Source organism: Ambystoma mexicanum, chromosome 10, assembly GCF_040938575.1.
Source record: "Ambystoma mexicanum isolate Mex_15411 chromosome 10, UKY_AmexF1_1, whole genome shotgun sequence".
NCBI lineage: Eukaryota > Metazoa > Chordata > Amphibia > Caudata > Ambystomatidae > Ambystoma > Ambystoma mexicanum.
Window position 1 is genome coordinate 298,262,638 of NC_090932.1, and position 22,770 is coordinate 298,285,407.

The 22,770-nt window shown below is 45.9% G+C and overlaps 1 protein-coding gene across 1 annotated transcript in view; it reads right to left on the bottom strand.

Moving 5' to 3' along the window:
* Positions 1 to 22,770, bottom strand: part of MYO7B (myosin VIIB) — a 1,466,289-nt gene that overhangs the window by 400,363 nt on the left and 1,043,156 nt on the right. The window contains exon 34 of the mRNA XM_069617875.1: positions 2,694 to 2,863. Coding sequence (XP_069473976.1) covers positions 2,694 to 2,863 — 170 coding nt within the window. The remainder of the gene's footprint in view (positions 1 to 2,693; positions 2,864 to 22,770) is intronic.

A 22,770-nucleotide genomic window follows, 5' to 3' on the forward strand; every position in this document is an offset into this window, starting at 1 on the left:
GCAAACAGGTCTCTACTGCACAGAGTACCTTGGCCTCAATACCTAACAAGTCAGTGTGAAGCCACCAAATGGTACATGTCCTAACCTACATTATCTTTTCTGTCCCCATGTCTTGCCAGCCAGTCAGCAAACGAGGAATGTCACAAAACTGAGGGTATGAGGAATGTCCTGAGTTCCGAACAGACCCGGGGTTCGTGGAGGGGTCTTCCGTGCTCCCGAGGCACCCTTTGTAGCAGGCTGTCATCACAACACCTGTGGCAGCCAACGTTAAGTGGTTTCACTCAGATCACAAGTTCCTTGTGGGGGGGTTGCAAATCACACACCCTTCATCTTCCCTGGCAATACTGAATATGATTTATCTATTGTCAGGCCAAGCAGCAATACGAAAAAGCAATATTCTGAAATCTAGCTATGCTCCGTTAGGTAGCACTGGCAGAACTGATCAGTCTCCTGGGGATTAGCTGTACAAGATGTATATGGGATCAGCTACACATTTGGGGGGTTTACCAGAACTGATATTGGAAAGAGCTAATGGGGACTATTAAATCAATAATGGGTTTCCTGGTTCCTGATGATCCCGATTACAATTGTAGGCATGCAGACAGAAGAATTGGAAGGGCTGTCAGCTCCAGACTGGAGAATGGCGGTGGTGTGTACAGTATGGCTAGTAATATCTGCTAGGTGGAAGAAGCATGAGCCAGCCCTTACATACCGTGGATTCATAAAATCTGGGATCTGAAGGCTGAAGAACAGGTCAACCTCAAGATTCACATTTCATAGCTGTTGGGGCAAAATAGTTTAGTAGTTTTCATCAGGTAATGCTCAATTGCCTTGCAGAGACTACATATATTGAATACTTCTCAGATGACTTGTACTGGACCACTCTAGGGACCGTCATTGCATGCATTACCATTTCTTCTCTGTTTTTTCTGTGCCATCAGACATTTCACTTGCCTGAATAGTGGCATTTCTACTTTAATGCTGAACCTTTGGAATGCATTTAAGTTCAGGCCGAAGAGCATAGATGAGCACATTCTAGGAGTGGGTCAGGGTTTTGTAGAGGCGCAATGGGGTTAAGATTGTTGGGGTTTAAGGCAAGCTGGTGCCTTCATGGGAGAGCTTTTATGTTTAGGGTTGGGTTATTAGTGCCCATGCAATAATGGCAGTGTAGTTTTGTATGGTGCTACTCCTCAGATTGGCTTAAACTTTAGGACTGCAGTGCTTCACATAAATCAACCTTTTCCACATACAATAAATACATGGGTGAGCTCTATACATGACATTGCTACCAAGGTAGCTTTGTCCATTGATCAGCCAGGTGCACTTGTCAGCAGGGCACAGGAAGATAAGAAATATGGGCAAAGTACTCCTGCCATGCTAAAACCATAAAACTGGAACATGAATACCCCAATCGATGTCCCAGCCATGCCTGAAAACCCAACTCAGCTCAGGGTTAGCACCCTTGCAGGCCTACAATTCACAGCTCATTACAGCATTTCCACCAGCAGAGCTACCAGACAAAGCAGAACAACAATAATGGCTCAGTGGGGTGGTGAAGTAGTGTGGCTGTTCGGGGGCGGTACTTGGTGCCAAAACACTGTGCATGTGCCCGCTTGACAGATATCATGGAAAGAAAGGTCTGACTATCAGTGTCTCTTAATGTGAAACCAGACTAACAAATGCTTTGCTGTCTTGTGCTTCAGGCAATGGCACAAGTGGGCGCCTTTAAAAAGTCTACATGCAATGTTAGTTTCAGATTATTCCTGGCCTTCACAGTGCTTTTGCCAACCCCTAGTGCTGAGGAACTACTGGAAACCAAAAGTAAATAAGAACCTGTGAGGGAGGGTAGGTGGTAAGTGCTGTTTTTTTAAGGGTGAGAATTTACTTTTTCACAACACAGCACGCTAACTTGATCTAAGCATATAATTCCATTAGATATCTTCAAGCTTTTCACTTTAGAGTTTACTGTGTGTGCATTAGTAAAAATAATTAGTAATTTCTGGGTTTCCAGCGAGTTACGCTTTTCTAAGCAATGCAAATGACCTGCTAATTACGAGTTGGAGCTAACATTAAAACAGGCAGAATTTGAAATGCAGGCTGTTTTACCATCCACCGTAATTATGGGTCTTGAGGCATTTGCCTGATGCATTGACATTTCACATAGTTATCTCCCCTCCCAAAAGGTGATTCTAAAAATACCCCACACAGCATGTGCAGGGTGCTGCACACACAGCATGTTCAAAAGTGTGTCTGTCTTTTATGTGAAGCATAAGCTTCACATAAAGCACAAGGAAATGCTGCTGCCCCCCAAAGGGAGGGAAAATGCTGGCACCTCAGATGCTGACATTCCCCACCCTATTGTAGCACATAATGCACAGAAGGGTCATTATTGACTCTTCTGTGCATTTTAGAAGGAAATTAATTATTACCGTATTCTAAAAACATGCCATTAATATTTTAGCAATACTACATGTTTGCTGTGAGATTACCACCTTAGCAACAGGAAACTCAAATTCATGTGGAAACCCCCTCAGTTAATTATTCCATGTGGTTATCGATTGTTGAACGCAACCCAACTCATAACGACATCTAGCTTTTATCCTCTCTGCACTGCTAGTTCTCTGTATATGGTGCATCAAACGTAACTTCTACCATACTCATGTAAGTTACACTATTTAACATTTGTAGGTTACCTTGCTTCCCGCTCTCCTGCACTGCAACAGCATACTGTGACCTTTGCTTCAGCCCAGTTAGAAACATGAGCAGGAGGTCAGAGATGTCCACACTGTGGGTAGATGTCAGCACATACTCTTCGCCCTGTAGAGTGCTGAGAGTGAAGGTCTGCCCATATGCCTTTTCTCCTCTACAAAACATGTGAAATACAATTAGGACATTCCTCCACTAACAATTTACACACATCTGCATAATTAGCGTTATGCAGGTAAGAAACACAAAAGCAAGCATCATGATTTCTACAACTCTCACATGTTTAATACACCAAAAATGTTGGGACATCTGTAGCCACAAAAAAACAAAAGTACAAACAAAACTCTCCAGATCACACCACCTTTAGAGGATGTGATAGAGGAAATAGACAACATGATGAAGCCATAGCATAATTAGCAAGTTCCATTGACAAAAACTGTTGCAATGCCAAGCAACAACCTGTCTTGCCCTTGGTAACAGTTTTCTGAGACTCTGTATACCTGGGGCTAGCTGAGCCTTTACCAATGGTGTTCAATGCTGCTCTTATTGTTGAAGTCCCCCGCTTGTGCTACGCTGAAGGAGAAAAACACACAAAAGAGTGCCTCTTCAGCTCTGTCCAGCCATGAGCTGGAATTGACCACCTTCATTAGTTTGTTTGCTCAGCACATCCAGAGTGTCGGCATCAATGTTGGGGATCGGCAATTGTTCACAATAAATGGGGGCATTCTCATTTCCGAGATGTGTAATGCAACATGCCTTACTACAATATTCCAAAGTTTACTTGTGTCCAGCAGACTTTTGCATGATGTTTGCTTAGACACCTCCCTAATCTTTGGCCCTGGGTCTGGTCTTTAATGATGGTATGTACCATCTCTGGTTGACTCTCGCGGCATCTCCCTGTCTGATGAAAGGCTCTCTTAGAACACCTGGGTCCTTTTGCCTCTGTCCCAAAGTCATCTTTATTTTTTTCATCTACAACTGTCGGCTCAAAATATTTTGGAGACATGGGCCAGTTTCACTTGTATCCTCTTGAAGAACAATCTGTTCTACAGGACAGTCTGATGACCAAATGTTGCTCTTACTATAGTTCTATTGCTGTCACCAACTACACACCTTGTGGTCTCAACTGGCAATCTGCATTTCTGTCAAAGATTTCTGCCGTTCTGGGACATTTGATCTCATACCTCAATGACTCAGTGCTGTGCTCATCCCGTAGGCTAACGTTCCCAATCATGATTTTGTTCCCTTTACATATGAAAGTCTGTGTGGTTTAGCCTGAGGGTAGTCCAGGATCAATGAGTAGGTATGGCGGTGTATACAACTCCCCCAAACTTAAGTTCCATTGGGGTGCAACTGATGAACACATGCACGGTTGCTCTCTCACCCCCCAATAAAATCTAAATATGCACATATGGTTTGACGAATAGAACGCAAACTCACAAAAATCACTAATCAAGCAGCTTGAGACAGTGAAACTATGCCAGATGGTTAAAGGAGCGACATATTCTCAACGCAATCTTCGGCAACAAAAAACTGATCTCAACTGCACCACCAATACAAATACTATGGGGGGCCCACCTCAGCATACCGTTTGTGATCCAACTACCAGCTAAAGCACCCAAACAGCCCCAAAAGATCCCCACGATCTGGAAAAGAAACTGCAATACCATCAAAAGTAGTAACTTAAAAGAACTGGAAAATTCGAAACCATCAACTGCAAACCTGGACGGAACCGACCTAAACGTAAAAGCAGACCTAATCCAGAAATGGATCGCTGAAAAAATAGACTGGATCTCCCCCGGAAAAACACTCCATCCCATCACAAAAGAAAGCAGTGGCAAGATGGTATGTACCCCACCTCAATACAATGAAAAAAACAAACCAGAAACTTGAACTAGAATGGAGGAAAAACTACAACCAGGCAAAAGGTTTATGTTACTTACCTGTAACAATTGTTCTCCAGCATGGGTTTGGAATGGATTCACATGCTTATGAATATTCCCTGTCGGCAGGCTGGAAATCCTCAGTAAAAGAAAAAACTGTTTTCGTTTGAAAACTGTATTTCTCCTCTACACCAATCATTGTCCTCTGGGTCATACTGCCCCCATCCAATGACTGTCCTCTCCCTAGGCACCACCCCTGGTGGCCATCTTCAGATTTGTTAAGCACGTAAAGTGGCAGTATGAACCAAGAAGAGCCACAGAGAGGAATTTCGGGGCGGGGGTTTGATTGTGAATCCATGCCAGACCCATGCTGGAGAACAATAGTTACAGGTAAGTAACACACCTTCCCCAACATGGGGCCTGGCATGGATTCATATGCCCATGAATAACGATTGCACAGCAGTACATATACACATCTACAGGAGGTGGCAAGGCTCAACAGAAGCAATAACACACTCACCTCTGGAACAGGCTCACCTCAAGTGAACAGGTTGCGCAGCACCACTTGGCCGACTTTGGACTCCTCCCTGGAATCCCTGTCGACGCAGTATAACCTCATGAAGGCGTGTGCGGCTCTCCATATAACAGCCCTGCAAATGTGGAGCAGGGGCCCACCAGACAGAAACGCTGTTGTTGCTTCAATGGCTCTGGTGGAATGAGCTCTCGGTCCACCTGGCAGCGGCCTGCTCACCAGTGGATGACAGTGCATGATGCAGTCGGAGAGCCACCTGGAGATGGAAGCCTTCAATAAGGCTAGTCTGTGATTTACAGGCCTAAAGTTGATGAACAACTGAGAAGTCTTCTGAAAATTCTTTGTTCGTGCCACGTAGAACTTCAAGGCATGAGCAACGTCCAGTGAATGCAAGGCCCTCTCCGCTGGCGACGACAGATTTGGGAAGAAGACAGGTAACACCAAAGGTTTGCTGAGGTGGAAATCTGACAGTAACTTTGGTATAAAGGTGGGGTGTGTATGGAGTGCCACCTTTGAAGCGTGGAAAGACAAGTAAGGCTGCTTGCACGACAGGGCCTGGATCTCCCCGACCCTCCTGGCAGAGGTGGTAGCCACGAGGAAACCTGTCTTCCACGGGAGGAACTTGAGCAGCACTTGATTCATAGGTTCAAAAGGAGATGCCATGAGCTTAGTCAGTACTACATTCAGTTCCCAAGCCGGGGCTGGAGCCTTCACCGGCGGAAAAGTCCAGAATAGCCCCTTGAGGAACTCTTTGACAAGTCTGTGTGACCACAGAGAGAGTCTACCCAGAGACCTGGTGTACCGGGATATGGGAGTGAGGTGCACCTTGATAGAGGCGTGTGTCAAAACTGGACACATTTTCACCCCACTCCTCCTCACGTGTGTCTTCTCAGGAACTCTCTCGCTGTTCCGACTTCTTCTTTAGTCTAGTTGACTTGATAGGCTTCTCCTTTCTTTCCTTCTTATGGTGCAAATTAGGGCGAGCTCCCTCGTCCGCTACCTTCACCTGATTTGACACCCAGGTCAGGGGAAGGCCAAGGAGCAAGCCCCTTGATCATGGAAAAAGCTGTAGCAGAAAAAACCCTGGTCTTTAAAGTCTTGGCACGGAGGAAACATTTGAAGTATCCTTGATGGCAGGCCGACTGGAAGATGACCTCTGGAGATAAACTCTGTACAACAGTGAGTATAGTCTTAAGGAAGGGCATCTCAGGAAGACTTGGCAGAGTCTATTTCAGGATGGATATCTCTGAATGGCTTGTCCACTAGTTCGTAGAAGAGAGAAATCCAGGAAGGTGATGGAGTCGAAAAGGGATAAGGGAACAGAGACCTAACCTGTGAGAGGGAGATGGCAAAGACAGGTACCAGAACGTAACAGAGAAGAAATACTGACACACTGGCGGAGGAAGAAAATAGAAGAAACAACAGAATATAAAGATTCGAAGAAAATCAGCCGAAGAACCAATAGTAAACAAAAAGGGGCAGGAGAACAGCGCATAAGAGAAAATAGAGGTATGCAGGAGTCGCTCGGACAGGAAACCCGAGCGGGTAGCAAAGAATGAAAGAAAAGTTAGGACAGTGATAACAAGGAGGGAAAAATACCTGGCTTAAGAATAACGGAGGAGGAGAGTATGAAAGTTAGCTTACAACCAAGAGAGGAACTAGACCGAAACTGTGAATAAGGATGGGTCAGATAAGCTACCAAACGTACATGTTAGATCTGGAATCCGAGGGTGATGCGAGACAGTGAAGTGAACAAAGGAACTGGATTAGTAAGGAAACGTAGAGGGGAATTGCTGAAAAATACACTGGATATACTGGATATAGAATACGCAGAAACCGGCAGCGCTAGAATCTGAAACGATACAACGCACCGCCGGTTAGAGAAAAGGACCTACATATAGACTGGCGGCCATATTGGAAAGGCATAGACCATCAAAGTGGAACAGTCACGGCCATTTTAGGAGAGCCGCCATCTATTCCAGTGCTTCCATGCCTGGTGCATGACAGTGTGTGTCGATCTCGCCTTGGCCAAGGAAAGCAAATAAGGTAGAGGTTGAGGGGCTGTGACCTGCAAGGGGTACCCTTCTGGGTCTGGCACCACAAGTCTAGCACCACACTTCAATTTACGGCCGTAGCATTTCAACGTTGACAAGGCTCTGGCCACCACACAGAGAAACGCTTCAATTTATGGCCGTAGCATTTCAACGTTGATAAGGCTCTGCCTCTGGCCAGGATCTCCTTACATTCCCCTGATAAAGCATAACCCCCAAACTCTAGGGCTGCAGGAGCCATGCTCTCAGGTTCAGCAACTTCGGGTCATGGTGCAGAATCGCCCCTTCCTCTCTGGTGAGAAGGTCTGGGAACAGCGGCAGCCTGATGGACAGGGCCACTGACAGACACAGCAGGCCCGGATACCAGATCTGCCTCAGCTAGGTTGAGGCGACAAGTATTATCTTGCAGTGGTACTGTCTGTGTGCTGATCACACGTAGCATGAGTAGAAACAGGGAAAAAGTGTATAGGAACCGTCCCTCCGAGGAACAAGAATACATCCCCATGCTCCTCGGCTGAGGGAACCTGCTGGCAAACCTCTGGCATTTGGCATTTGCCGCTGTCGCAAAGAGATCGATCTGGGGATTGCACCATTTGTCGAACAGAATTTCCACCTGGTCCTGGTGAAGCTCCCACTCGTGGCAGGAACGTAACTCCATGCTGAGTGAGTCCGCGATGGTGCTCCTGACGCCCGCCAGTTGAAAAAGGACGAGAAACATGCCCTGCTGAATGGCCCAGAGCCACAGATCCTGGTCTTCCATGGAAAGTGCCGGTGAGCGGGTCCCCCCTTGTAAAACAGATGTAAAACATGACGGTGGTGTTGTCTGTGAAGATCCTCAGCACTTTGCCCTTCAACAATGGAAGAAAATACTTGAGGGCCCAGAATATGGCCCAAAGTTCCAGGATATTGATGTGGAGGCCCTTTCCCTCCGGTTGCCAGAGGCCTCTGGCGTGCAACTGTCTGTTGTGTGTTCCCCATCCTTCTTGAGAGGTGTCCGTGGTGACTGTCTCCTTGCGGAACTTGCAACAGAGTTCCCTGGTCTTACACCCCACCACTGTATCACCCAACGTAACTCCTCGTTGAAGGATATCTTGTCCGCAAAGGTCCCCGATACTTGCATCCACCTCGCATCCAGGAACTCCTGGAGAGGTCTCATGTGAAGTCTGCAGAGGAGGACGAGGCCGATGCAGGAGGACATAATGCACAGCAGTGACTTCATGGACTGCAGCATTGCCATCTGTGCCGATGAAAAGTGCTGCACTTAGCCTTGTATGGTTCTTACCCTCTCCCCCGAGGGAGACGCCCAACATGCCACTGTGTTGAGTCAATGACCTAGGAACAGCACGTCCTAATATGGTGTCAAGCAGGACTTTGGATATTTTATGGAGAGCCCCAACTCCGTCAGCAGACGTACAGTCCTCGATGTGCTTGCTTGCCAGAGTGTTTGGGCGGGAACGTAGCCGCCAGTCGTCCAGGTAAGGGTATACATGGATGCCTTGTAGATGAAGATGCACCGCCACCGGAGGCAGTCACTTTGTAAAGACCCTTCGGGGTGAATGGCGACTTCAGGCCGAAGGGCAGAGCCTTGAACTGGTAGTGCTGACCATGAACTACGAATAGTAGGAACTTGCTGAGTTTCTTGTTATTGGGGATGTGGAAGTAGGTGTCCTCCAGATCCACAACCTCAGAAAATCCCCCTCCTCCAGTTGGCCGAGCATGTGCTGCAACGTGACCATCCAGAACATTTGGGATTTTTATTACATGTTGAGACGATGCAGATCCAGGATTGGGCTCCAAACCCCCGTTTTCTTTTGAACCAGAATATACTCGGGAGCCCCAGAGACGCTGGGGGATGGGTTCTTTCACCCCTTTCTGTAACAGGGCCCGCACCTCTTGCAGAAGCTGTGGTCTGTGTTGTTCTTGTTGCGATATCAGCAGAACACGACACACCTGAGTTGGAAATCCAAGGTGTGCCCCTGTCCGAGAGCGATAATCAACCATCTGTCCGTGGTGATCTTTTTCCATGTGCTGACGAACTTTGCCAGCTGAGACCTTAAGCACCTGGGTGCTGAATCTGGTACCCTGTACTTTTTCTCCAATCCATCACGCTTGGGCGGGGCTGTACTCGGGTTCTTCATTAGAGCCAGGCTCCCTCCCCGATGTCGTCCAGGAAGGGAACGGACATGATGGTTTTTCTTCTAGACTTGCACCGCTGGTACAGGAAACCTTCTTTTTTAGTCTCCTCAGGAACCAACTGAAACAGCTCAGAGGCCCCTGACACCATGGAATGAAAAGATCCAACTTTGTCCGGTGGGGAGGCCCTATGGGGCTTGTCCATGGGCCTTATCACGACTTTGGCGGTAACCTTTAAATCTGGCGGTAGCGCTATTACCGCCGGATTTAAGGGTTCGCCAAATCAGGACTTCGGTGGATTTCCCCCCAGCCCTTAGCTGGGGGGAAATCCACCGAAGATTCGGGCTATTACCGCCGGCGGGAAATCCGCCGGCGGTAAGAGCGCAAATTTTCCCCATTGAGCCCAATGGGGAATGGGGCATTCCCGAATGGGCTCAATGGGAAATGGGGACTCCCAAGTCCGCCAAAGTCGTGATCCCGCGCTATTAGCGCCGGGGGCTATGGCGGTCGCGCTAATAGCCCCCGCGCTAATAGTGTTACCGTTACCGCCCAAGTCGTGATGAGGCCCCATGTGTGGTGTTCTCTGTCAGCCGGGACAAAGTCATTATCATCGTCGGTGCCCGTAGCCGTGGTAGCCGTGTCCGTGCCTGTGTGCAGAACTGGGACTCTGGGTGGAGTCGTGTCGGGACGAGGTGGTGGTGGTGAAGGGGTCATATGACTCTGAGGACCAGCGCCCCCCCTTAAACTTTCTCTTCCGCTGTGGCAGACTCAACCTCGGAGGCTCTTGAGGGTCCCGTGGAGGCGTATCTGCTGGATTTCCGTGACCAGTGTGAGCAGAGTTGTTAGAATATCCAGCGGCACGTCCTTCGGTCTAGTGGTGAAAGAAGCCAGTGGCTTAGGGTCTGGACTGACACGTCTCCTCTTGCGAGCAGGTGACTTAGGTCCACTGCCCCCAGATCCTCCCCCTTTGAGATCTGTGTAGTAATCGTCGGGCAGATTATCGTCTCCCTCGTCGGAACTTGAGTAAATCTGCTCCAGTCTATCTGGACCAGTCCGTGGGTTCACGTACTGAAGAGGTTCCACCGGGGGGGCCTTCTCCCTGTCCCTGGCTGGATCATTTGTTTGTGCACTTCGCTATTCAGGCTGATTTCCCAATTAAACGGGTAGAAACTCCAGGCTGATTACGTGGGTTAGAATAGTACCACTGTTGAGCCCTAATATTAATTTCTCTTCCAAGGAGCCAGTGTTTGAGAAGTCTAAAACCTTGGTCTCTAACTTGGAGGACATTACAAATATCCTAGCACCAGTGAAACAAAAATAAATCCGGAAGGAGGTAATAAGGAAACCATGGTATTCCCCGAACTTGCATAAGCTAAAATCTAATACGAGGAAACTTTTTATCACTGGAAAACCAATCCGGCACCAATCCGGCACCGGGTTCTCTGGTGTCCTATAAAGGTGCAGCCAGAGTGTATAAACTGGCTATCCTTGATGCGTAGAAAAACTTTTTCAACGAAAGGATCGTAAATACCAAATCAGAGGTCAAAGAACTGTTTAAATTACCAAAGAGCAAGAATCCACCACCCCTCCCGACGACGGGTCTGTTGTGAGGGACATGGCATGGTGCCAGAGTATCCAAGATGCCATGATCAATAAATTGAAGGGCATCAAAGCAGACATTTTGCAAAAGAAAGTGGCCTCCCTGTTAGATCATAGCAAGCCTTGCACTGAGCATTATAAAAGGTGTCCCTCCATTCCACAGTTACATTTTTATCCAATTTCTGTGCATGAATTGTCTGAGGCGGTGACGCATCTTAAAACCACAAGATGTAAAAGCGATCCTTGTGCAGCCCTGATTATAAAAACCTGCCCTCCCACCTTTTTTGCAGCAATCTGCAAATTCGTCAATGCCTCGCTTATTGAGAGTCCCGTTCCGGCAGATATCAAACATTCCTGGGTTACCCCAATTCTTTAAAAACCTGCCCTCTCGTAGGATGAGCCATTAAACTATAGGCCCTTTACTAATACGCCCTTTCTACTGAAAATCCTAGACCGGGCTGTGAACGGGTAAAGTGGCCAACATTTAAACAAATACCCCATCTTGAACTGCTGACAATCTGGTTTTAGAGTAGGCTATGCTACTGAGACGCGTTACTCGAATTGGAATCCAGGCTTCTGGACAGAATGGATAAGGCACTTGCATCTATGCTTTTGGACTTGTCGGCCGCGTTCGACCTGGTAAACCAAGCAACATTGGTCTCCAGGTTAGAGGAAGTGGCCAATTTCTCTCCAGCTGCTACACGTTGGGTTTCTTCATTTCTAAACAACAGAGAAAGCAGAGTCTGCTCCGAGGTGGCCAAGGCCGCCTCGATAGCAGTGGAATACGGTGTCCCGCAGGGGGGGCCTGCATTATCCCCTGCCTGTATAATATTTTTATGCCGCCCTTTTTGACTTGCTGGGCCATGAAGGGATTTTATTCACCAACTATGCGGACGATACGCAGTGTGTTGTTCCCCTGGTTGTCTCTCATGATTCTGATGAAGAACAAATAGGGTCTATGCTCTTTTTGAAAAATGGATGTTATGGAATGACTTAGCCCTGAATAGGTCTAAGACTGCGATTCTGATTGTTGGCTCGCAGCCCACGCTGTCTAAACTGGCCTCTGACTACAATGTCTTCCAACTGGGGGAGGGTAAGCTAACCCCCCTCAAGAAAGTTAAAACGCTGGGTGTCACGAGCCTGGTCTGAGCGGCCGCATATTATATTCAATTCCTTGCTCACCCCAGACCCCTGATAACACAGGCTAATGCAGAGACGATAGCTGGAGCTATAATAGGTGCTAAATTAGATTATTGCTGTAGCCAAGGTTGGCGGGGCAGTAATTCCCCATTCACCATTGGCCCTTCCCCATTCCCATTTTTGCCCCATAGGGCTCAATGGGAATGGGAAAAGCCGTAATTCCGGTTCCGCAAATTGCGGTACCGTAATTACCTTCAAAGTTCCTTTGCGGGTCCCGTACTTAACGGCTGGTAAAACCAGCCGTTATGGTAGGGAACCCGCAAAGGGACCTCATAATAGGGCGGTAAGGGATTATCGGTACCGGTACCCTTACCGGTACTGGTAATCCCTTACCGCCTGGGTCGTAATGAGGCCCCATGTGTCGGAGGCCAAAACATCTTTGCATTGGCTCCCTGTGGAGGCCCGAATACGTTTTCGCCTCCTTGTGATCACTTTCAAATGCATTCTAGGCATTATGCCCAGTTATCTGCAGGTTTTTATTGAGGAGAAGGCTGTGTGTAGATCCCTCAGATCTAATAACCAAAAATTACTTCTGATCCCGAGATGTAGAACCAGAAGGACAGAAAAGGGAGCTTTCTCTATCGCTGCTCCTAAGGCTTGGAATGATCTCCGGCCTGACCTCAGATTTCAAAACAAGCTTGATCCATTTAAAAGAAAGATAAAATCTTGGCTGTTCGCATCATTTTTTCCTGGCCTCTCTCTTTTTGAGTCCCTCCTTACCTGCATATGGTCCGTTCTGTTCTCTCCTCTTGGGCTTTTTTTGTCTGTCAGCGCCATCATGCCTACGAGTCCAAGGTCAGCGCTATACAACTAATTAAAGTAAAGTAAAGAAGATCTTCACCGGCACCGGTTAATGCTTTCCTAACTTAGGCCTACAAAAAATTACTTCTCTACTGTTTACATAATGCCAAAAAGCCACCTGCACCGTTTACCCCCTAAAGCCCCTGGCACCCCAAACCCTATGCCCGTTCTGTGTCAGCTACTCCATCACCAAATAAATCACACATCCTCCATTCTGTTCCCTGCAGGACTCCTTGTGCTGCGCCAGCTCCTGTGTCTTAACAAACTATATCTATACTACCTGTGTTGCGCTCAATGACATCACCACTCCCGATGTCCCTCATCGCTTTCCATTTTTACGACCCACACTACTTGTACAACCTACTTGTGCAACTGTTACGTGCGCCTCCCTTGGCAGCGTTGAACCTGGACCATTACAACAGTATTAGCACAGTCCTCATAGTCCAGGAATGAATTGATCTCCTAAAAAAGAAGCCAATTAAAGAGCCCCCCATTATAGTGGTAAGAGAGTTCAATCTCCAGTTGGTACTAATGGAAATCTTCCAGGGTTTAATGGAAGATGAGGACTCAGCCTGGCACATACCCGAATTTAAGGCAAGTACCCGAGATGTACACATAAGCATGCATTAGAGACTGCACATATTTTATACAATGCAGATCTAGAGCCTGTAGCGGTAGAGTCCCACGCGATCAGCCAACAAAGCAGATTTTCATGAACGAGAACAAGCTATCACATATAGATTACGTGATAATGTCTGCCAAAGACTGGCATTTGATCAATCATTTGTACGTTCGAGAGTGACTAGGTGTAAAACTGCAGACAGAGGGATGACACATGTGACCATTCATAGTAGTACGAACCAAAATTCAAATATCTCAATCATGGCTCATGCTACGAGAGAGGTAAAATTGCCTTATATAAAGGCTAGCCATGCAATACCAATAATATATTCCAAGATCTACCCTCTGTTTGAGAGTTTCTTGCTCAATGGAAACCTAGATCAGACTGACATTATTGCCTCTCACGAAGAGATCATAAAAGGCATAAACCCATTTGTAACAAAACCACTGAACTCTGTAGGAGCTCAAACTATTACGCATCCGAAATGGTCTGACAAGCATTGCCTAGTGGCCAAGAAAGCGTTACTAGATATTTAAGTAATAGATATGTGATCAGTAAAGAAGCCCTCGGCCAGCTGAGGCAGGCCAACAAGAAGTTAATTAGTGAGGGAAAAAAGCTTTCTCCCAAGGTAAATGGAAAAACCTAAAGGAGGTAATCCAAAAAACGATAGTTCCTCATTTTGGAAACTGCTAACGACAGGGAAAAAGGATTGTAGGAGCATCATACATGTAGATATCTCAGAAGAAGCATGGGTTAATCACTTCACCCAGCTCTACTGGGATACAGGACATGCTGTCATTGCTTCAAATGAGGGAACAAAGGTGGCTCATCCCTAAGAGCTTTATAATGATGAACAGGTTTTTCAGTTTACGTTGAGAGAGGTTAGGAAACGCCATTATAAGTCAAAAGGCAGTTAAGGCGCCTTGCCCAGACAACATTTCAATGGACCTGTATAGGGCCACGTTGGATATTTGGGCCCCAGTGCTGAATTGAATGTTTAATGCGTCAGCAGAACTTTCCGTAGTCCCATCACCTTGGACCATGACATAGATAGTGCTGTGGTATAAAAAGAGCGGCCGGAAGATCCAGCCAATTATAGGCCCGTATCCTTGTTAGACGTGGCTGGAAAAACCTACGCCAAGGCGGTACTAATGCACTTGACAACTAGGGCATCCAAACAAAAATCGATGAGTCATCTACAGGCCAGGACAAAGTACCATAGATCAATCTTTCAGACTCTACCTGCTGATTCAAACATATGTAACTCTGAGGAAAGCTAACTTATACGTAGTTTTCATAGATTTAAAAACAGCGTTTGACGGAGTATATAAGTGAAACTATGGGAGGCTGGTGCACCCCACCATCATCTGAGAGTTATACAGAGCTCACACCATGACAAGAAAGCAACATTCTGTTGGAATTTATCAGGAGCTACAATTGCACCCTAACTGGTACAAAAAGGTGGCAGACAAACATGTGTGCTGGTCCTGCTTTAATTTTGCATCTTCATCAATAGGTTTATCACTACCCTCACATCATACAATCTGACTCCCATAGATTAGGATCAGAGAGGGTACCACTTTTACTTTTTGTGGATGATGCAGTTTTGATCTCACTAACCCCAATGGGCCTAAAAAGGCAGCTATCCCTGTTTGATGAAAGCTGTGGAAATAATGGCCTTAGCATCAATCTCATCAAAATGAAATCTATGGTCTTTCACCCACCATATATATAAAAAAAATCACTTAAACTAAAGATAGTACTAGAAGGACATCACATCTCTCTATTAGACACAGGGGTAAGAAATTTGCAACGGTTGTTCTTGGATGTCTGGAAGCATGGATAGAGGAGCAGGAGATCCTAAGCCATCTGCAAGCTGGCGTTCATACTGCCACCACCACAGCTGACCAGAGTCTAAGGGTTCGACTCCTTTGCAATAAATATATAAACCTTGGTAAAATGTATATTTATGCTGTTTTTATAGATCTGCCAACAGCATTTGAAACTATGCCAAGGGCCATTTTATGGAGTACTTTATATAGACTTGGGATGGCGATACCCTTTCTAAAAGCTATTCAATCTCTGTACACAGAAAAAAAAGGCTGTGATAAGGCGGGGCAATTATGGCAGCATAACAGAGGAAGTGGACATAGAAATTGGCATATAGGGGTGCATCCAGCTCACCTGGGATCCTGATTAACTTGAAGGAAGATTGTAAATTGTGTTCAATTGTATACAAATCCATGGACATAGAAATGGGCATAAAGTGGTGCGTCCTTGCACCCAATCTACATTTAAAAGATACGATTACTCAGGCATAAGATTCATGGCTAATGGTAATTGGTGTTTTCAGTTAGAAAAGGCCAATATACCCCTGGAAAGGACCAGTAAGGCAATAGTCTGCCCAAGATCATGGCAACGGTGTGCTCTCACCTGCTTTAAATATCTATAATATGCAGTGGAAGACTGCTAATAATATTCTTAATGATCTATAAATTGGGACTGTTATAATTGTAGATGCATGTAAGCGTGGATATCCTCAGCAAACAAATACACAAGGGAGCCAGCTCAGCTGACCTCCTGATTAATTTGAAGGAAGATTGGAAATTGTGGACAATTGTATACAAATCTATATTTATGCTATATCATAATTAAAAGAAAAGCTCAAAGAACACATGCCTTGCAAGATGGAATCATTCTACTCATAAATTGGTTCTATCTGTTTCTCGGCAATGCTCCAGTGGACTCTACATCATTACTTTTTACTTTGAAACATATTTCAGATGAAGGCATGGATTTTGCAGATAGGATAAAAGGGACTCTCTCTATTTAGGCCAGTTCAAGGGAAGATTTAACAGGCAGCTGTGATCATGAGATAACAAACCACAAAGGTATTTTTGATTCAAGGCTACTTACTGACATCTCTGCAAATACACTTAAGGATTTTTACATATGATTTGTGGGTGGATTATAATGGTTGGGTTAGTAACCAATTGATACTGCATGGCTCTGGGCCTCAGCTTCTCTTGTCAGTGCCCTTAAAAATATCTTCAGTGTGGTGGACACTCCTGCCCTGGCCATAGAATGAACTGTGATCTTCAGTGCGCCTAGAACTTTGACAGCACCTTTTCCGGTATATTCTAAACTTGCTCTCCTCGCTATATTATGTATGTAGGATGCTCTCCTACACCTATAGTGTGGCTGAGAGAGAGCTGGTCAAGGTGATCAGAACCCTTTAGTGGACAGAGAGTGGAAGAAATAATGTGTGTTCTGAAGTGTACATCATAACATATGCACTGGTAGAAATGTGGCCCAAGGATTCAGCGGAGCATTCCTTTAATGGAGGGATGCAGAAACTTAATGCAAGTGGGAAGATGCAAGGAATTGGCAAGGAGTGCCTCAAGATGTGTTTTTTGTGTAGTCAGTGGGAAGTCACTGACTCAGCAGTGCCATCAATTCTGTGCGTAAAAAGACACTTTCCCAAACAGAACAGATACCTTTCTCTTCCAGATGGTGCATGTTTGGACATGGTAGAAGCGCATACTAGAATATTTTGGCACATGAGTCTGTCCATTGTGTGATGAGAACCCCTTAAACCGCGCTATGAGATCAATGTTAGAGAGAAAAGGATGGAGTGATCATGCTGACAATCTCTTTGAGAAGTGTCACCCTAGTCTCCATGTTACCAATCTATGCCTCTGAGCATGAGCAGAAAAGGGGGGGGGTGTAAGAATTCCAACCAGGCCCTTTCCATTATTAAGTCCCAAACTCCACATCCTATTTTATTCCCAGCCAAATTGTATCCTATATTGAGATTGGGTTTACGTTGTCATGGGAGGGCAATTAGGGGCAATGTTAAACCTCCGATGAGAGGCAGCGCTTGTATATTCTTCAGTGTCAACTATGAACACAGAAGAAAGACAGAAGGGATCTGTAACTGTTGCAGATCCCTATGATAGTGGGTCCAGGAAGCATGCGTGGATGACGTCTTTAGTCATTGATCTGCTTTTGCTAAATCATTTACTTTCACAGCTGATAGATCAGACTGTTTTGTTTCATGTGTATACAGTACCTATGTGCCTATTTCTCATGGCATTATTCTGGTTTCTTCTGTATTAAGAGAGCATTGTATAAATACTCTGCCTAGACAGGCTTAATTACTGGTCGTAGCACAAATGTTCGCTGCATAAAGAACTTCCTGGGTCATTGTCTGAAGACTTGGTTGATCAGCTGAAAGCTCTTCATACGGATACCACCTTGAGAGTACAACTAAATGTCAGGGTTTACTGACAGAAGAAATACCCATGTGTCGGGGCGTCAAACAAGGCTGCCCTTTATCCTCTATCTGATCTGGGGCCTTATATGGAAATAAAACTAGATGTTTTCCTACAAAAATTGGTGGAGTCACTGTAGGTCATTTACTATATGCTGATGACTTAGTTTTGCTGGATCGTACTGCAATAGGGCTTCAGAAGCAGTTCACAAGATTAGAAGAATACACTCTAGAAAACGACCTGAAAATCAACACAGGAAAAACTAAGATTTGATCCATGAAAAATGCCAATACAGGAAAAAGCTGCTCCTTAAATGGCACCTGGGTACATCAGTAGTAGAGCAGGTAAACTCTTTTAAGTACTTAGGGACATGCATCAGTAGGAAAAAGGTGGAAGCTCACAATGTGGCTGCTTTAAAGGGAAAAGCTGAAATGCTTGCAAATCAAGCACTAATATTGAAAATAACATTTTGTCGATACTTGATGCTCCTAAGCCTTGTCTTCTATAGACTAAAGGTTGTGCCCTCCTTAACGTATGGCTCGGAATCTCTGTTGCTCTTACCTAAAAAGCACTGTGCGATCCTAGAAGGCACCTTCTGGAAAAAGGTCCTGTGCCTTCTGAAATCCACTCCCCTCCAGGTCATCAGAAGGAAGTTAGAACTAACTTAATTGAAAGCAATGGCTGACTGGATGTCCTTAGCTTACTTTGGGAGATGCGTTCAAGAGTCCCCTGCTCCAATCTTCGCTGTAATAAAACAAGAGATTGAAGGCGGAAATGGGAGCTCAGCAGTTCGGTGGGGGACCACTTGTAGAGACCTTTTCGGCCTCCTCTACATGGGCGCAATTATAGGGTGGAACAGGGGATTTTGTCCCCCCAACTCTTGTGGCATGCCTTTTCATTACCTCCATCTTTTGCCATTGTGGCTGCCGCGTAATGTTCCGCGACTGTGTGACTGTGTCGGGGCAGGTGGGAGTCGCAGTACTACGGTTTTTGATGTTTATGGGTGGGCGTGTGCGGTGCTGCAGCCCTTGTGTCTGTAGGCTCGCTCTTGCACCTTTCATTACCAACCTTGATAGTAACATAGACATTGCACTGTTTATCAGCCAGTGAAGTTTGTGATAGTGGTGATGGGCACGCTGCACGCATGCATGCGTGGATGGCCACTGGCCACCTTCTCCAGGCTGTTCTGGACTATTCTTTCTGAGTTTCTGTTTAGAGGCAATACGAGGCCAGCTCAGGCACGCTGGATTGAGGCACACGGTGCACAGTGTTTTCTGAGTCGCCCCCGGTCACGGTGATAGTGTGGCCTTGCGCCCGAAGATGCACACAGCCCGGATTCACAGCAGGTAAGAGATTGTTGTAAGCCCGCCCCGATTGTAAGATTAGGCAAGGGCTGTGTCCTATGTGAATACACAAAGGCTAGCCTGGGAGTGGGAGGAGGGGAATCTGACTCATACACATATGCAGGCCCTAATGATGCCATGGCACCTGATGTGCTGCGTGGCTGGGATCCTGGATGCTTGCCATAGACATCCTCTGGCATTCACGGCTCCCTCTAACTGAGAGTCCACAATCCATGCACACAGGCATGTTCTGGTGCCCATAGCCCTGCAAACCTGAGGTTCTGGAATCATGCTAGCAAGGATGCCCCCACACCGGACTCAGTGCCAATCTGGGGTCTTACAGACTTGCCCACAGAGCCGCTTGTGTACATTATGCCCTGTCTAGTGATAGAGCCTGCAAGCCATGCCCACAGGGTCCTCTGGCACCTGAGGCTTTGTCCAGCGATAGCTCTGGACCGTGCCCAAGGTCCACACTGCCTTGGCATGCAGTGGCGGTATGCCAATGCACTGCCCGCCTTGCCTCGCTGAGTCTCGAGATACACTCAAAGGCCAGTTGCTGCTTCCATTCCCAGAAGAAAGAAGAAAGTTTAAACATCTGTTAATTTATAAACCAATTTAACCATAATTGGTTAATAAGTAAGCTAACAGCTGCCACGTCCCGTACCCCTCGGTACAGGAGAGGGGTACTCTGGGAATGTTTACGGAAACAGATTAATCTGCCTGCCTTGCCAGCCTCTCTCTTGTTTTTTCATATTAGAATTTCTCTCCCGAGTTCAAAAATCAAATTATAACTGGCTGCATTCACAGAGCCTCGTGATGACTTGTTCTCGCTTTTTAATTCTTTTTTTAAGGACACGCTTGAAAAACAAACAAAAAATCCCCAATTTCCTTGCCTTCTTGCTTTTTATGCCAATGTGTTGGGTAGATGGACGCACAAGGGAAGGAAGATGGAGTAAAACGTCATAACGGAACGTGGATTCGCTAGCGCCACAAATCTATGATAACTACTAAAAGCTTTAATCTTAATCAGCACGCCTTGAAGGTGTCTTTGTGTCATTTAGTAAACTCCTTTTTTTTATTTTTTGTTCAATTATTTATTTGTTTGTCTGTTTTGTACTGTGCTGCGTGTTGACTTGCGGCCACTTCTAATCGCTTTCCTGCCTTGTGCCCGGTGTCGTCACGCATGTTTGGGGTTCATGTTGATTAGGTGCTGTGATTGCTTGATCGGCTAATGGGTTAGTGCGTCTGTGGTAGACGGAGCGACTCATGGTATGTTCTCCGATTGGTGGTGTGCGGGCCCTCAGCATAGAGTATGTTTATGGTTTGGTCCACTATGGGGGGAAAGCTATGCGTCAGGCCTGCAAAAACTAAGCGCGCGTAAACATTGGATGGTTATCAGTCCAAGCAGAAAGAGGCAACCACACCAGTCTTTCTCATGAACTTCACGCATGCACAGAAAAGCCATTAAAATAATAATATTAATACTTATTAGGAGGCGGCCTGCCACTCGGGCGAGGGGGAGAGTATTGCTTCTCTGCCCATAGCGAATCACAAAAGGGCTTTTCCAAGGTACGAGGACAGACTCAGTGAATCCTTGCAAAAGCCCTTTTTTGTGGCTGCAGGGAGCAGAGGTTCTCCAGGGGCTGGAGACAAACGAACATCCCCAAATGTGGTTTCTACACATAAAAGCATCAGACATGCTCTCATGGTCTGCTTAGCACTGCACTGTTGTGAAGGCTGGGGGAAATCCTCAAGGCCTTCAAAGATGGCCACCATGTTTGTTTACGACCCAGCAGGAAATCAGATGGACTGGGCCATAAAATTGTGTCAGGCACCATTGAAAAGGTGACCCACAGTTGTAAATGGCAATTTATTCCTTTTGTGACTGTTTGAATCGCACCCAAAAGGGAGTTTTTTGATAAAATGTGATGCAAATTGTGCATTTCAAAGAATATTTAGTCAGCAACAATCGTCAAAACTATTAGCTGCACAGTTATGTAGCTCATCAAACTGGCCCACTTTCACCAAATAAACTGGCCCACACCAGCTTTTTGTGCTTTTGTTTCAGCCATGGGCCTGATGCAATAAAGGCCAGTCCAAGCCCACTGTATCGCACACAGCCCAGGCACCCACAATATAGTGAGATCAGGGGATCAGGGTTTTAGTGTCCCCCTTGCTGCTGGCATGCAAAGAGGTAAAGTTTGTAAATAGCCTTCTGCATCCCTTAAAGGCCGTATCTGCTTCAATTGCACTACGACTGCCTAAAAAAAGGACTTTTGTGCTTAAAGCCAGGAGAAATAACTGTAACAAAAACAAGGGCAGGCTGAACTATTAATGCCTGACACCGGCCCCTTTCTTTCACAAAGTGCCCCTTTACACAATGCTCGCCCTACTCAGTCTCTATTTTTGTCATACAGTGCCACTTTACTCACACAATACTCCATGCTCTCACAATACTACCCACCCTGGCACAGTCGCCACTTTGTTTCAGTGGGCCCCTTCTCTCACACAGTGAGGTGCTGTCTTTTGCCACATAATGTCCAATTTCCTCACACTTCATGGTTCTATTTCAGTTTCTTCTTTATAAGTAGGAGTTTAAAGAGCAGCTATTTTATGTTTCTTATGCTGCACTGTTTCTTACATAACCTATGCTTGGATCCTGCACTTTGACTCACAGCCAGCGACTAAGCAACTGAGCACAACTCTGACGCCCTGCTATCTGCAACTCCGGAATGAAGATCTGTATTGGACTACATTTGGATCACATGCACTAAAGTAGCTCCTTCATCTATTTTTTAATCATCTTTAGGGGAGGAGGACAGAACGAGTGCTTGCAGCTGTCCTTCCGCCACCCCTTTGTGCAAATTCAAGCACTTCCTTTTTGAACAAGAAAGAGATCAGGGCAGAGAGAGGAGACACACTTAAGACAGAAGCTGAGTCAAATGTACCAAACAAGATTGGTTGCACTCATACTTGGTTATTGTATAAAAAGTCTGGTATATTTGGAACACCTTAAAAGGCTCACTACATGTGAGTTTGCGTATACTTTTTGTGCTGTATCCCCCTTTATTGTCTGGGATATCACAAAGGTCATGAGGCCCCTCATGACCAAATGGTCGATTGGTTTCATTATGTTGTGTTTCGTTAACAGTTAGGGAAGGTCATTATTCCCATTTAGGTTTGAAACCTTATCTGTTGTTGTAAGAGAAGACAGAAGCTGAGCCAAGTGAGATAAGGACAGCCCTGAGCCATGGCTGACTTGTTAAGTAAGCCAGGTAAAGTCAAGCCCAAACTGTGGGAGTTTGATTGGATTCTCACCCATGCTGAGGCAAACAAATACAAATTGTTTCATAATGTATCTAATGAAACACGAGCATTGGAGAATAGTCTGGAATATCTAAAGAATTTCCAAATCCTTACTATAGATCGCAGTTCACCATGATCAGACTTAACCGACACAAAACTAAGGACGTGCTATCAGTAAGAAAGTCCAATCACCCCGAGGACATACCGTGCAGGTTCTGTAAAGAAAAGAGGTAATTGGAAAGCTTACAACACATCTTTTTGGTTTGTACTGGTTTAACCTTGCTTAGGACAAAGGATTTTAAATGCTTTTTGGAGAACAC